Consider the following 15,582-nt stretch of genomic DNA (forward strand, 5'->3'; position numbering starts at 1 on the left):
CAAGTTATTAAAATAGTGCAGTTCTATTGAACTTCGCTTTTTTTTAGGTCTTAATATCTAATATATCTCTTCTATAGTATTTCTATAGGACATAAATATAGCTTGGGTTGTATTTTTCATGTCTAGTTAATAGTCATAAAAATGTAACAGTGGGAAATAGAACATGCAACTATCCAGATTCACTCCTACAGTGGAAGGCATTTATCTCAGCCACATACCTTGTATGCTTTGTGTGACTTTCACAACCTGATGAAGTGTTATACCCAACAAGGCCCTGGGCGCTCTCCCCTACTGCCTAATGGCCTACTCTAATGGCTGTTTGTCTTGTTTCATTGTAATTGGGGGGCAACTGACAATGCAGCAAAGTCTCTGCTGTCGCTTTTTACTACTGAGATTCGTCTGCTGGCCCCCTCTGGGTCCTGTGCTTTGTAGGTACCAGTTTCTTCTCTAATGATATCATAATTGCTGTTTTCTCACACAGTGGACAATGGTTGCCAAGCCTGAAGGTGGCCTAGAAAATGAGCTGGAGATCCGGGGACACCACGACAATGAAGATAGTGCAGATGCATAAAAAATAAAGACATACTCATCAAAGGAGAATGTATTGCGGTCCCTTTTTAATACTGATGTGTCTCCCTCATTCTTTCCCTACCAGCCAAACCATATGGTTATCCACAATGCATCATTAGTGTAAAAAAGAAATGCAAATGTGCTTTCTCTGTGTCAGTCAATGTCACTGCAGTCAGTGTGTGTGTCCTTGAACAGGGTGTAAGAAGCTGAGATATTACCTTGACCCGTGTATTGATCCACACTGTTAGCCTGACATCCAGATGCACATTTACATACATGTACCAAGATGAACTAGCAATATTTTTCTTTTTCTTTTTTACGCTCCTTTCTTGAAAGGTCTGTTTCTACAATTAAAAAAAAGACCAGCTCCAGTCCTCTCAGCACACTCAGAAAAGTGAGATAGCGCAGCCAGCGCTGTTTGAACAATCATTTCTCAGTCCAGCTGAATTCATGCTGACGCTCCAGTTTGCTCAGTTTGCTTTCTGAAAACTCCCCTCTTCCTCTTTTTAATCCTCTGGGTGGTGAGGTAGTGAGATGGTGAGGGGGGAGTGGAGAAAGAAGGAGAGACCAGCATTGAATGCTGACAGGGACATAACTTGCCTACCCTGCATACCTTGTTTACAGTCTCCCTCCCTGCTGCTATACCCTCCTCTCTCAATGGAGCCATAAAAAACAAATAGGGGCTTTTAGAGAAATTGCCTGTGCACTGAAGATTAATAACAGTTGCACAAGTTCACCCAAGAAAGTCTCCAGAAGCAAAAACGATATTGGAAGATTAAAAGTGCCACATCCCTAAATTGGAATGATTCAGTGCTCGGGCCGCTCTCTAACCAGCTTATTGGGAGTCAGGGCTTTGGTCTACCTGCCAGACAAAGAGCATCATTAAGTATTTACTTCTGGATGAGCGTCTACTGCATGATGAGCTGAGGGTGTTATCGATCCCGCGTGTCTGAGATTGAAGTGGCCTGGGAGTTGTGGCAGGAGCACAGAAAAGACAGGTCATCCTGTTTGAGTGCAGGTCAGCTTTTTGACATTTGCAGCAGAGTAGATTAAAAAGAAGCGATGAGAACACCAATTTGCCTTACTGACATCAACAACATTGTAGATCTTTTGACGGGTTGTTTGACCCATTCAATGCACATTTACTATGCATTATCCCTTTATATTGAAGACTGTGGATTAACCCATCAACCAGAAAGAGTGGTAAGAGTTTGTCAAATCAGTAACTTTTGATGAACTTACTGCTTGTCATCAGCAAAACTGAGAGGCTGGTTGATGAACTAAGAAGAAAGGAGGACAAGATACACACCCCTGTTTGCATCAGTATGGCTGAGATGGAACAGGTGAGGCTCAGAATAGTAAAGAACCAGTCATGCTGCCATCCCATCTACACACTGGTGTAAGAAAGCTCAGACATGACCCCACCTCTTAAGGAAACCAAGGCTGATCATTTTAGTTGTTTTTAACATAGATGAGGAATAAAAGTCATGGCAATTGTAGACATCACAAGCCCATACAACCCAAGGCTCTGCAACAGGTCCAGAACATCACAGATAAAAGCATTGATGAGGATGAGAGATGTCTGAGCCTGAAGGACTTTAAAATTATCGAGCAGTATCTTTTATAAGAATTTTTCACAACGACTGAATTCATCCTCAACACTTCACCATGAAAAACTCTGTTTTATTAAAAAAAAAAAAACATGTTTTCTAATCATGGAAAAACTATATCTGCATGCTCTTGAAATGAACCATCTAATGTCCATCATGAAAAAAAAAACACTAAAAATAAGTTATTTAAGAATAGCTCATTTTTATTTTATTTTTGAGTTTCCAGTAAGGTCAAGTAGCCTCGTTTCCTTCGTAGCTGTAACAGTATTATCGTAATAACATTATATATTACTAAGGGGAAAAAAAACCCTAAATCTATTATTGTGAATATTCAGCCCCTGGTTAACCACGACACTTTGATCTGCATATTTTCAGCGGCGCCTCATAGTTTCTATGGTAACAAGGAGGCGCACACGTCTCCGGGGCAACCGGGTCTAAGCGTCTCAGAAGTTGATAGCAACCACTACAGAACGCAACAGGCGTCAAGTTTTTAGAGCCGCGTAGAATAATTAGTAATTGCAGCAACATTGCCCTTCGTTAATTTGGACTTCCACCAATAAAAGCTGTGGCAATGTCGATGAGGAGGAAGACGGAGCTAAACGCAGAGGGCTTCACCGTAAAGGCCACTTTGAAGAACGCAGTGGTGAGTGTAGTTGTTTCAGTTAGCACTAGCTATAATAGCAGTGGGGAGCGTTCATCCTGGAAGCCCAGGGATGGAGAATTTACGGTTTGCATTTTATAAGCAATTTTGTGAGAGAAGTGCCAAGCCCATTACGGAAGAATGTATAGAGCTGGTTACATACAGTTAGTCACATTGAATGTCATTATCATTGTAACTTTACCTGCTACAGCTGGAGAGAACTGGCATATAGTCTTATATTCAGGAAGTAACTGAATCTAATTCACCTCATTGGCTAGTTGAATCTCCTCTCTTCGCGATTGGCTTGTACTTGTCATGTTTCTTTACATTAAATAGTAAATGGACTTGTACTTATATAACGCTTTTCTGCTATAACTGAGCACCCAGAGCACTTCTTTGACACACTGCTTTTATTCTATCCTTTTAAATGCTATGTCTAGCATTAAACATAACACAACTTTCTGATTAGTGGACAATCTGCACTACCTCCTGACAAATGTTTGTCTCTGTCTGACAAATGCTTAAATATGACTATAGGGATCTGCTAGAAATGGTGTTAGACACATTTTAACCAATTTAAAGTTATTTATAAACGCTATGGGAAAAGAAAACAAATGTTTTCAAGATATTGATCTAATTCCAGCTGAGATCATACTGCAGTTTTAGACTATTTAAGCTGTCATTCACAATTCAAAGAGCCTCCTGTCTGCTTCTTTCTCACACACATACTGATGGACAACTAGCAGTAAGGAACCTGGCAGTGACTAACAGCAGGGAACAGGTGACTGTCAAATTTTCAGAATAAAAGAACACAGTTGATCAAAAGAAGACCATTTTATCCATCCATGTTCTTCCACTTAGCCATTTAAGGGTTGCGGAGGGACTGGAGCCTATCTCAGCTGTCATAGGTAGGTAGGGGTACCCTCTAAACAGGTCGCCAACCTATTGCAGCCCTTAATGAATAGCCAATATGCTTTAAAAACCACAGTTTCACACAGGAAGCGTTGCTGTTGATTACAGCCCGGATAAGTATAAGAGTTGAACAGGAGTCTCACCTTTTCTAAATAAATGTCTTCAGTTATTTAGTGGATGTTATCATGATGCGTTCATGCTGTGAAATTTAAAAGAAAAATAAAGCAGCCACAGTTAACTTCAGACAATGAACACAATACTCAGATAATTTTGAAAACAGCAGACCTCAGTTATACACATTTATCCACTTTAGGGGGTACAGATTTTCAAAATAAATACCCCCTATTGATTTATGTTTTTAATATCAAGTGCTATCTCTCTTCAGCTTTTCAGTCTACCTATTTATCTCCAACGTTTTTGCAGCAAGCCACAGAGTCAAGACTGGTGGTAGCAACAATCCTACCGCCATTTTTCCAGAAATTGCATGGTCTGTTATTTTTTGCTCTGCGTCAAAATCTCTGTGCGCAAATCAACCCAGAGAGTTGAGGTAGCAATAGGAAAAATCAGAATGCCTGAACAAACTCTTCAACCATTATTCTACTGTATCTGTCTTCTATGTATGTGTGTGTGTGCCTAACCCTTTTGGTCAGACAAGCCTGAGTGGGTTTCACACAAACATGGACATTTGGGAACTCTAAAATTATCCAATAACATTTATGGACTAAAATGACACGTATAAAGCCCATTCAGAAGCTATATGGCAATGATTAGATGCTATGAAACGCAGAAACCGTGTGCTAAGAAAAATGCAAATGCTGTTTTTTTATAACAGCATTTTCCTTTTATAGACTAACGGGCTTGTGGGGTGGTGGAGTTGTGCGTAGCACGTGGTTTGAGCTTAAAAGCTTATAGTTTTGTTTTTGATTGCCTTGCTACAAATAGAAAAGGAACTGCATTTATTTTTGTACTGCTTCTTGTCTTACACTGAGAAAAACAAGAAACCTCCTGAATCTTGATTTCCTTGTCGAGAAGTCCCTATTTGGGACCTCAAGTGTAGTTAAACTGTTGAAGGGCTTGACTAATTTCCAAAGAAAAACTTTCTTCTTCTCATTTACTGCAAATGAAGATGGATCAGGAACGTGTAATAGGTTGTACGGCAGTGGACATTAGTCTCTATTGACTTCATGGACTTTATTGATTGGTCAGTAAAACTAGTTTTTGTCTGGCCAGAAATAGATTATTATTTAAAATCCAAATCAAATTTTATTTGGGCTTGACCGCTGTCTTGTGCAGAACTCCATATCATTTTACTTAAATAACTTATAGTTTACTGGAGTCTTTTTAATGAGTTTTTCAAAAACTACTGTGTCTGAGGAGTAAAGTTATGCTGTGCTTTGCTATTCTGGGATGTCTCACATTGAACATTTAAATGTCTTTCCTTTTATTTCAGTGACATATACAGGGGTTTTACTGCATCACAAACAATTTCAGTGCCCGGCAAAGGAAAAAAACAGTGTATTAAAATATTTTTAAACATTTTTAAATTACTTTTCTTTATCAGTTCCCTGAAATAACAGTGAAATGCATAGACTTCTGTTAAGCAGATAAAGCAGATAGACTCATTGCTTTAACTATATGCAGAATAGTGTGCCTAATCAGATGCATAATAATGACCCAAACGTATGTGGTATACATATAGCCATGCATATGCACTTATGCTTGTTTAATTAAAACATTGTCAAACTTTCAAAGAATGAGGCCAGAATTAACACTTTACAGTTTTTTTTTTTTACTCTTGGGTCCATATTATGTCAAAAAAGGTAGAAATCCCAAAAAGGGTGATCTTATTGGTCAAGCCTTCTGTTTACAAATGGAAGCAAATGTAAAGGAAGTTGGTAAAAGGCTGAATGTGTGTTTCACACAAAGGATAAACTGCACCAACGACCAGCACAACATAAGTAATGATTCATTTTGAATGCTGAGTGCAAAGCTACTCTAGTCCAACAATAAAAATTCAGAGCTAAAATGAGCATAATAGGTCTTCTTTAAACACAAGCAGTGGTGTCATAGTCACACATTGTCAGATTACTTAAATGTAGCTTTAATAAAAGTTGCTCCAGTTCACCCACGAAAAGTCTCCAGAGTCAAGCAAGGCTGGAAGATTAACTGGAATGATTCAGTGCTCAGGCTGCACTTTAACCAGCTTGTTAAAAGGCAGGGTCTTGGCCTACCTGCCAGACAAAAAGGATCATTAAAGGTAGGGTGTACGTTTGTAGAAGCCAACAAGAGTAAACTATATTTTTTGAAAGCAAACAGCCAAATGATCCCACAACCTTCCCCTCCCTCCTGACTTCAGGAGCTTCTGCTCTGTCATTGTAAATACAGGGTGTATCAAAAACAAAAAACAAAACCTGTCCCTTTTCAAAGGGCTATTGTTGCCTTTACAGTCGTTCTCGGTTGGCACAAAGGCAGTGGCAGCTGGTTAAAGGCAAAGCATGTCAGAGGCAACCACAATGTTTATATTTTGCTTAAATCTGACTGTTTTCCCCCCAAACGCTCTGACAATTAGCCCTATTTCCTAGAGAACACAAAGCTCTTCATTAGAGCTTATTTCTTAAAGGGTGCATACTAAAAAACATGACAATATGCTGAATGACATGCTGAATTAGTAAAAAAATGAAAACTTTTCTTTCATCTGTAAGTTCAAAGAATTCCTTACATTTAGATTTATTGTTGTAAAGCTGTTATGTTGACAGCTTTGAGTTGGTTCATGGCCGTTTATGGTACTGTATTGGAAAGTGTGGCATTCTTGAATGAATATGAGCATCATTTTAAAAAATTTGGTCAGAAGGTTTTTGGTTCTCAGGTCTGAGACATCTTGCCTATATGTGATGAATATTTGCAGAAGGGCTGCACATTTCTGATGACAACGACAAATACTTGAACCTGAAGCCACAGCTGCCTTTTATTTTTTTGTAGCCGCGTCCACCTTGAGATGCAAAAGAGGCTGTGTAGAGCTATCATTGACTCGCTCTTCCTTTCTTGAAGGTCATAAACAAATCTGTTGTCAAGAGCTTTCATGAGGAAGGCTCCTGCAAAGCCCTTTAATATTCACCATCTCCCCAGAGGATCTGCTGTGTCTGGAACATGAATGATGCGCGCACACCGGCATACCACTGGCTAAATCTTCAACAAAAACCATTACATTTTTCAGGGGCTTGCTTGTGTCTCTTGCTCCCTGTTTTTTTTTTTTGTCCCCCGTGGTCACGGACATTTCACTCCAGAGAGGGCAGCTTTGCAGAGAGCTGTGATTTGTAGGTAACGACAAGGCCATTTCAAGCCTTGAAAGGGTATGGGGACTTGAAGCATAGGCTTATTATGCTTTAAAGTATTTGTGGTTATAGAAATTGAATCAATAGCACAGGCCCCTGAAACCCTTCCACCGTTTTTTTTCTTTTTTCCAGTGATTCATCCTCAAGCATTTAAAGAGAAACAAGATGCACTTTACATTCTGGTGGGAGGTCGTCACTGTACGCTTCATACAGAGAGGGCAACAAAGCTGTTATTTTCTGTGTCAGAGGCTTATTCTGGCTTGATGACAAAAAGAAAAATCCAAAACAAACAACAAAAAAAAACCAAGAAAAAAATAACAGGTTGGAGAGAGACTGCAAACAGCTGCGCAGTGCAGAAAAATGAGTGGATATGACTACACACACTTTACATGGAAAGTAATGCCCCCAAAAATGGTGTGAGTGAATGATACACATCACAAATTATTTTCAGCATCGTATGGAAATATTTTTGTCATAAAATATTGTCATAAAAGAGAAATAAAGCATGAAAACAATAATTAATATACTCTTCCACCACATTCTTTACATATATCTTTATATATATCTGGCACAGGTGTAATCAGTCCTTAACAGTTAGAGCTTAGTTTTTCGTTCAACCGTTTTAAAACACAGTTAGCATCTGGCTCGTTAGCCCTAATGCTTCGCACAGTGGAGCTATGAACTGTATTTGGGATTATGATTCCAAACTTTGTGGCACATGTTGTTCTGAGTGGCAGAGTGTCCCGTTATCTTTGCCTCACCTTCTTTCCTGTCATAAGGAGAAGCTGCTTGAGCCCGGAGGACAGTCAATTCCTCCTCTCAGGTGTTTTTGGTTCAACTTTGAGCTCCTGTTCATCACCTATGCTGTGGCTGAATGGAATGACAGAGCAAGTATTGCAGTGAAATTCTGGAGATTCACAAAACTAAGTAACTATGTATATACTTGGTAGAAGCAGATTTCTGTAGTCAACCTTGTTTGAGTTGTCAGAGTCAGAGATGTGGGCAACCAGTCAAAGGTGTTTAATCAGGGCATGCTATTACATCTCGCTGCATGAATACCATTCTGAAAATAAAAACATTGGTCAATAACTATTGAGCTCACAGATCTGTCTTCTGGGTTGGGTATTGATTTATCGAATACTGAAGATTAAATTAGAGTAGAATATATGACCTCTGATGATTGTCATGCCCTGAGATTGATATATGTAGTCTGTAATTTGTTGGATGTTTGCCATCACACATCCTGCAATGTTTCCTCTCTGTGTGTACTGCTTTTATGCTTAACCAACCTCAGCTCTGAGGTCTTTCAAGGTCTTAGATGTCACAAAGTCCTTTATCTAGAGAAATCCTCCTTTCTGAGGTGATAAAAGAAAGTTTCAAACATTTCTGCACTCATATTTCATACACTCTACATATAATAGTCTGCAATAGTCTTAGTAAATAATATGCTATACCTTTAAAGCATAGGTGTCAAACTCTGGCCCGCGGGCCAAATTTGGCCCACAGCCTAATTAAATTTGGCCCGCGAAGCCATACCAAATTACTATCAGAGCTGGCCTACTGGTATTATACAGCTAATATATATATTGTTTAGTATTAAGCTTTGCTTGTTCCATATTCAATTTTTTAGCAAAACGTGTTTGAGTCCATAAGAAAAGATTCATTCTTATATCTGGAGGGATAAATATAATTCAATAAATATTAACGTTAGCCCGCGACTTTGTTCCAGTTTTGAATTTTGGCCCACTGTGTATTTGAGTTTGACACCCCTGCTTTAAAGTAATGATTCTTTTATGAGCAATAAAGTTTTTTAAAAAGCACCAGGCAATTTTTGGAAGTACCTTTTTTTTTTTTTTTTTTTTTTTTTTACATTTGCACAAAATCAAGATCCAAATCTGGAGATTCGTGTGCCAAGGGACGTGCCAAAGGATGTGCAACTAGGGCAGGACAATATGGCCAAAAATATTTATCACGATATATATTTGAAAATTTGCGATAACGATATAACTGACGATATAATTGACGCAAGACAAAATACCCTACTCCACAACTTTATTAGTGCAACCCCCCCGGGCCATATCATACCATGAACGGTATGATATGGCCCAGCCCTATAGGTGCAACCACTCTTTCTCAGATTAACTAATACTTAATACTTCATAAACTTAAAGAAATAACAGCACAATAACCAGCTGCATCTTCAGTGTGTCCCTACAGTTCCACCTAGTTTTAAAAAGTTTTAATTTTTGGCTAACATATGAAACACAAAATGATGGCATGTCTTTTGGAAACAATGTGTTGCATCCTTGCAAGTAGAAGAAGAATCAAGGGGCTCAAATCCATGTGGTCATCCAACACCTTACAGCGACAGTTAATGTTGGTTTTTCCTGTAATATGTCACCTGTCTGAATCTCTGCAACGTAATACATGCTCAAGTACATGAACACAACCCTCTCATGCTCTGCTGCACAGTTCACCTTAGAGGGCAAATTGATACAATCTACACTAGAGCCCAACCTCAACTTTTGTGTAACAAGGCTCTGCAGATTGCTGAGATGATAGATTTTGAAAAATCACAACTCATTTACTGCTTACTTGGTCTCTGTGGTAAAACCAAGGCCAGCAAACAGTGTCCCCAAGACTCATACAAGGCTCCCCACTATCCGCTAACTCCAATCCCCCAGTCCTGCCGTCATCCTGCCTTTTCACCCCACTAACCTCAGGGGACAGATAGGATACTCCATGCCAGCAAACGTGACCTCCATATCTTATCCTTCCCCCGCAGCATAATCATTATATACCTGAGCAGATGTCTCAGCCCCTTATACAGTCTCCCCTGCTATTCTCTTGCTCTCCCTTGTTCTCTCTTTCTTTCATTTCAGAACCTTTATTCAACCAGCCAGCACTCTGGAGATGAAAACATTTATGTAGAGAAACAATGGGCTATCAGACTATTACTTCATATGCACTCTAAATCGTAAACTAAATCAATTAAATAATAATGACAGTAAATTAAAAAGCAACAGAGCATAGATGCATTTTGATTTAATTGTATTGTATCATAGTAATTTGCTTTAGTGGATAGTTTGGAAGGATGCTTTGTAGAGAGTGTGTCAGAGATGTGTATGTGCACATCTTAGCTATTTGTTTTCGATGCTCTAGCCCCAGAGTGTCATCGTAATAAATGAATCCATCTGAACAAATTAAACAAGTGACAGCTTCGAATTGATCCTTGATTAGGGCTTTAAATGAATGTAGAATTTCAGTACAACTCGATTAAATGTAATCTCACTTTAAAAATGTGATGTAAACTTGGTTAAAATGCTGTCTCAAATTTGATTTGTTTAGAAGATTTCAAAGTTTTTCTAATAGCTTTATGTGCATTAGTTAAAGCTTGATTTAAAATGATTAAACCCGAATCACTGAAAAACACCATAGGGTGGAATAATCAAGACAACAATAAGAGTCTGAAATAAAAATGAGGCTATTTCAGATAAACGATAGCAGCAGTTTTTTTCCTTTTTGACCAAGATTGAATCCTTGAAATTTTTTATGAAGATGAATCTGCCTATTTACTACTCTCACTTGCCATCAAAATCATTCTTCCCCATCACTCTGAACACGTTTACTGACACAGAGACTCATAATGTGCCCAGCATGAGCCATAAATTGCCCATGCAGCACAATCAGGTATTTTGTGTCTGTGTTGTGTCTTGCCTATGCAAGGCAAGGCATACTGAGCAAAGTTGGATGTCCTCACCCATCTGCTTGGCCGCCACACTTGAACTGCCTCCCGGAAATGTTTTCTAAACCAGCAGTACTTGTAGGGACACATGCACTATTTTTCCGTATCCGTCTTTCCCTTCCCTCGCTCCCGTGTGTTCATCTTATCAGCACCACAAGCCTGCAGTCCATCCCAGCAAACAGCTGGGTTATTTGAGGAAGAATTGAGTCATGGTACAAAAAAGGTTAAATTGGCAACAGACTCTGGAGGCCTGCTGGCATTTCCATTACTATCGATCAACCACGGAGCCTAAAGGTCTTAAGCGCACAAAACATTGGCTGACTTGGACATCTTACAGTTTTCCTCATAACTTCGTATGTTGTTCTTTGCATGAAATACTGCATAGAAATGACAATACATTTTAAGCATTATATAAAGATGAAATCCATGAAATGCCGCTAATTTAAAGTCACCTTAAAAGAGAAAAAAAGTTTGCTTCTGCAATGCCCATTTGAAACTTTGCTTTGATCCTGGATTTTAGATCACATTGAAGATCTACATTCCTGCTCAGGGTAAATTTGGCAGAACTTACAAAAAGCAGTTTCTCTGATTCATGTTCTCTCGCCAGGTATCAACAAATAGATTAGGTTATAATTGATAGCATGGCGTCTGAAGTGCACGTCTGCTGAAATGTCTGTGACCTTTTCCGCGATTGAGGAAAAACACCGTCAGTAAACTTCAGTCAGATATGTGGAAGTATTTCCACAACATTCTATCATGACCTTACAGGAAGTGCTCAGCTGATTATATCTATTATGTTTGCCTTGGTTGACAATTATACTGGCCTCTGTGTTTGTTATGTTCTCCTTCATGCCCTTGTAGCTTGAATTCTAATTAGATAGCGTTTAATAGCGAATGTTTATTGCTCCTTGCAGGGCCCCTATTTTCGGCTCAAGAGTTAATTAGCCCTATGTCATGTGATAACCATCACTGAGGGCATTTAGACCTACGCCATTTCTATGAGCAGTGTCCTTGTATAAAAACAGCCAGTTTTTTTTCTTTTTGTTCGTTAGGTACAAAATTGCTAGAAATGATCAGGAATCACCATAAAATGTGTTTTCTTAACATATTTTGCTTAATATGTTGCCAGTGAAGTCTGTTCTAAGCTGTAAGACAGGGTATTTTACAGCTTTCACATTGATTTTCTCCCAAATGGTTGTGAGTGGAAGTTGCTGGAAGTCACTGTAAAATTGATTAATAAAACCCCAATCAAGCAGGCCTAGAAATCAGTCAGTGATAACCACTGGGTCACCAGAAGAACCAGTTCTGTTTACATGGTACATGCTCAGCTTAGGTAGCATTATTAGAAGACATAGGCATGGCACGGGTGTGGTCTCTGGCTCTGCGGCAGTGGAGGGGTGGTACAGTAGGCTCATGAGGCTGTGCCGGGAAGACGGTGGGGACAGGTGAGAGGGATTACAACTAATGAACTCTGCCCCTTTTTAGTGTGTGGTGTTTAAAGGAGCTGGGAAGCTGGCCTTGCGGTGGAATATATACAGTGCAGAAGCAGTGGGAACGCAGTATTTAAAAATAAAGGTGCTTAGAAGTGACACTTGAACACTGTGTGGGTCCTGATCATTTCACACATATATTTTCATTGATATCCAAATTATACCCAGCTTTGTCTTTCTATTTAGTTAGGTTACAAGAATATCTTAAAGACATAAAGGCCTGCAGGACCTCAAACCAGATGCTTACTTTGGAAGGCATTACCTTGGCCTCCAGTCACATTGTGAGGAATATTGGAGTTATTTTTTAGACACAAACTGCTTACTTGTGGTTCCTAGGATAAACTAAAGTATTTTTAGAAGTCCTTGTCACTTAACAGTCATCTTTAAGACCTTGCTCACACTTAATTGTGGAAAATTCATTTAAAACATTATTTAATAACTGTTTTAGCCATCCCCAAAACCGTATATATAAAATCTGATAAAAACAATTTTGCAGACTTTGCCATAAAATAAAATCCCTTTTCCTTATAGTTATAACTCAGTCTTTGTTGTTTGCATAGTACCATGTCCCTGGCCCATTTTGGCAGGTTTTTGCTGAGTCTACCACATGTTTGTTGTGCTTCAGGAACAATAAACAATAACAGTTTTCACTCCAGATATCCTTCCTGAGCCAGCCTTCCCATTTATCAAGGCCTGGGACCAGCACTAGGTTTTTTTTTTCCAAGTATCAAACCAAGGATCTTTCACATGTGAAGCAAATGGATAAACCACACTAAGTAGCCACTTCCAGAACCTTTCATGCTACTGCCTAGAGTTGCAAGGTTGCTTGATTACATAAGCAAGTCAGATTTACAGGTTTGTCTGAGGGGGGAAAAAAATCAGTGATTTGAATTCTATTTTGCAATGAGTAGGCTTGTGTGTGGTGGTTCAGAGTGTAGGTGGCTGACTGTGAAACTTTAACATGTCGCGTAATGCTAGCTTTTGCTCACGTAATGTGTTTTTCTGTTTGAGTTGCTGTTTGGTTTATGCAATAAACCTTCTTGATTGGGCTTATACTGTGCTTTGAGCAGCTTTCAAAATATTTACTTCATGATAGACATCTGAAAATGACTGACAGTAAGGAAGCAAGAAATAATTCCTTTTAAATAAACCTTTTAAATCGCAGTGCTCTTTTCACTTTCTTTTTTTTGCTACATTCCTTTGCACAAAGCCATCCAAAATGTTATACTGACAGTATTTCAGAAGCTGCACCCTCTCTCCGGTGTCCTCTTTTGGACAAGGTTGTATTGTCGCACCGCAGTCCCTGCTCACTCCTTTAACTCCTTCATCTTTGGTGTCATGAGGAATGGCATGGTCAGAGCATTTCCAGGCATATACCGGTGCTACTCATAAACCATAATAATCTATTTTATGTGACTTATATGACCTAAATACCAGTCCTTAAAATCATAATTAGAAATGCTCCAAATAGTTAATTTCCATTCAGCAGGATTTGAGTGGTGTACATTGTGTGCCCATTAAACTACTATTAGTTTCAGTCTGTGACCACATTTTTTTAAAATCCAGTTTGTCTGCATTTTGCCATCTTTTTTAAGCGTGTACTTTGGCTCATTATCAGTTAAGAACTCTTTCATAGCTGAAAACAGTATTCATAATTTTACCTCAACATTAAGTCATACTGTTATGTGTGTGTGCATTTAGAATATACCTGCTTGTGACAGGGACAAACTTTAATATAAATGAGGATGCGATCAAGTGTGGTACACTGATGAGATATTAGATGACATAGACACATCCTCCATCATTATCACCCGTCGCACTGACTTGTCCTTGCCAGAGGAGAATGGCCTCTTCTGAGTCTTCTAATTGTCCGATGTTAAGTGTGCGTTATGAACTTGACTACAGGGTCAGATGTGACAGCTCGCATACTGCCTACATCAACATAATGGGGACCAGTGGCAAAAAAAATCAATGTATCTGACAAACGCAGTTGTTCCAATCCAATAATACCAAGTGGTGGCCTTTGTTTCGCCACCCCCTACTTTGAAAATCTTTTAAAATCGCCATCTCGCTAAAACATTGGCCTGACCTTTTGAATTTTGCTGACCAGCACAGAGACCAAAAAGGCCTTTTTATCTGTAACCCCTCAAGGACAATAACAAAATCTGCTATCCATTAGTGGAACACAGCAATTGAAACCATGTTATGATTTTTAGAAAACAAATGTGTTTAAATGTAAAAGAATGTGTCTGTCACAATGCTTATTAACTAGATGCTTTCTGTAAAGAGAAAAGGGATGGTAGGGCAGAGCAAAGCAGCACCAGCAGCGCAATGGATGCAGTTTAAAAAGCACAGCAGCCAACATCATAGATGGTGCTCCAGGGCTGTGGTGTTCTTCACCCGGTGCCAAGAAAGTAAACCTGCAAACCCTTTGAGATTAGAAGCAGTGTGTATGTTCCCTTCGAAATTCCACTGAGGATTACTCTGCTATTTAGCTCATGCCTTACATCCAGCTGAGCTGAAGTGCTCCCAGTTGAAGGTGTGCTGGAGGCAACAGCTCTGCTGCAGCAAGCTGGAGAAGGCAGGGAAAGGGAAGAGCTGGAAGGGAAAAGTACTCTGATACTGTCAGAAGTGAACCACATCACGGCCCAGCAACCCCCCTCTGCTCCAGCCACTTCTGCTCATTACGATCGTCGTCCGGAAACACCAAGCAAATTCCACTAACGAGTGTTTGATCAACACGCCAAGCTGTAGCAGAAGAAGACAGGCAACCTGTTCATGACTCATTCCCCCTCTCTCTCTCTCTCTCTCCTTCTCTGCCTTTCTCTACCTTTCTCTCTCTTCTACTTCTGTCTGTATTTTTCCCTCTATCCCTCCCACTCCCTTAAGACAGAGGAGAACAAAGGGAGAGACAGAAGAAAAGCAATATAACCTCTTGGCCCTTATCTTCGGAGCACACCAGAGCATGTCTGGCCTCAGACAAGGCTTTGCCTGTCCTTTGAAGGAGCTCATCTCCCTTTGATTTCAGCCAAATGGTTCAGCACAGTGACAGATGCTCAACTTTCCATCTGCCACTCTGACACCCATCTCTTTAGTGTTGTTGAATCTAACTGACTTTGTTTGGACTGTCTGTCTGGCTGTCTGAATAAGGTTGTGACATGGATGCTGATGTGAGTGTTAATGTAAGATATTGTGGCTAAGACCTTCAGTTATAAAAGATAAAAGAAATTCCCTGCCGCCTTTTTTCTTTTTGAGGTCGTCTGGACTGTCTTGGTTGTACTTT

At 39.5% G+C, this 15,582-nt stretch overlaps 1 protein-coding gene across 2 annotated transcripts in view; it reads left to right on the forward strand.

Moving 5' to 3' along the window:
• Positions 1-2,592: 2,592 nt before the first annotated feature.
• Positions 2,593-15,582, forward strand: part of pacrg (PARK2 co-regulated) — a 149,074-nt gene continuing 136,084 nt past the window's right edge. For both annotated transcript variants that reach the window (XM_005723821.1, XM_005723822.1), the window contains exon 1: positions 2,593-2,823. In XM_005723821.1, coding sequence (XP_005723878.1) covers positions 2,752-2,823 — 72 coding nt within the window. In that variant the 5' untranslated portion in view covers positions 2,593-2,751. The remainder of the gene's footprint in view (positions 2,824-15,582) is intronic.

The sequence above is a fragment of the Pundamilia nyererei genome, unplaced genomic scaffold (assembly GCF_000239375.1).
Source record: "Pundamilia nyererei isolate P.nyererei 1_Seehausen unplaced genomic scaffold, PunNye1.0 scaffold00010, whole genome shotgun sequence".
Lineage (NCBI taxonomy): Eukaryota > Metazoa > Chordata > Actinopteri > Cichliformes > Cichlidae > Pundamilia > Pundamilia nyererei.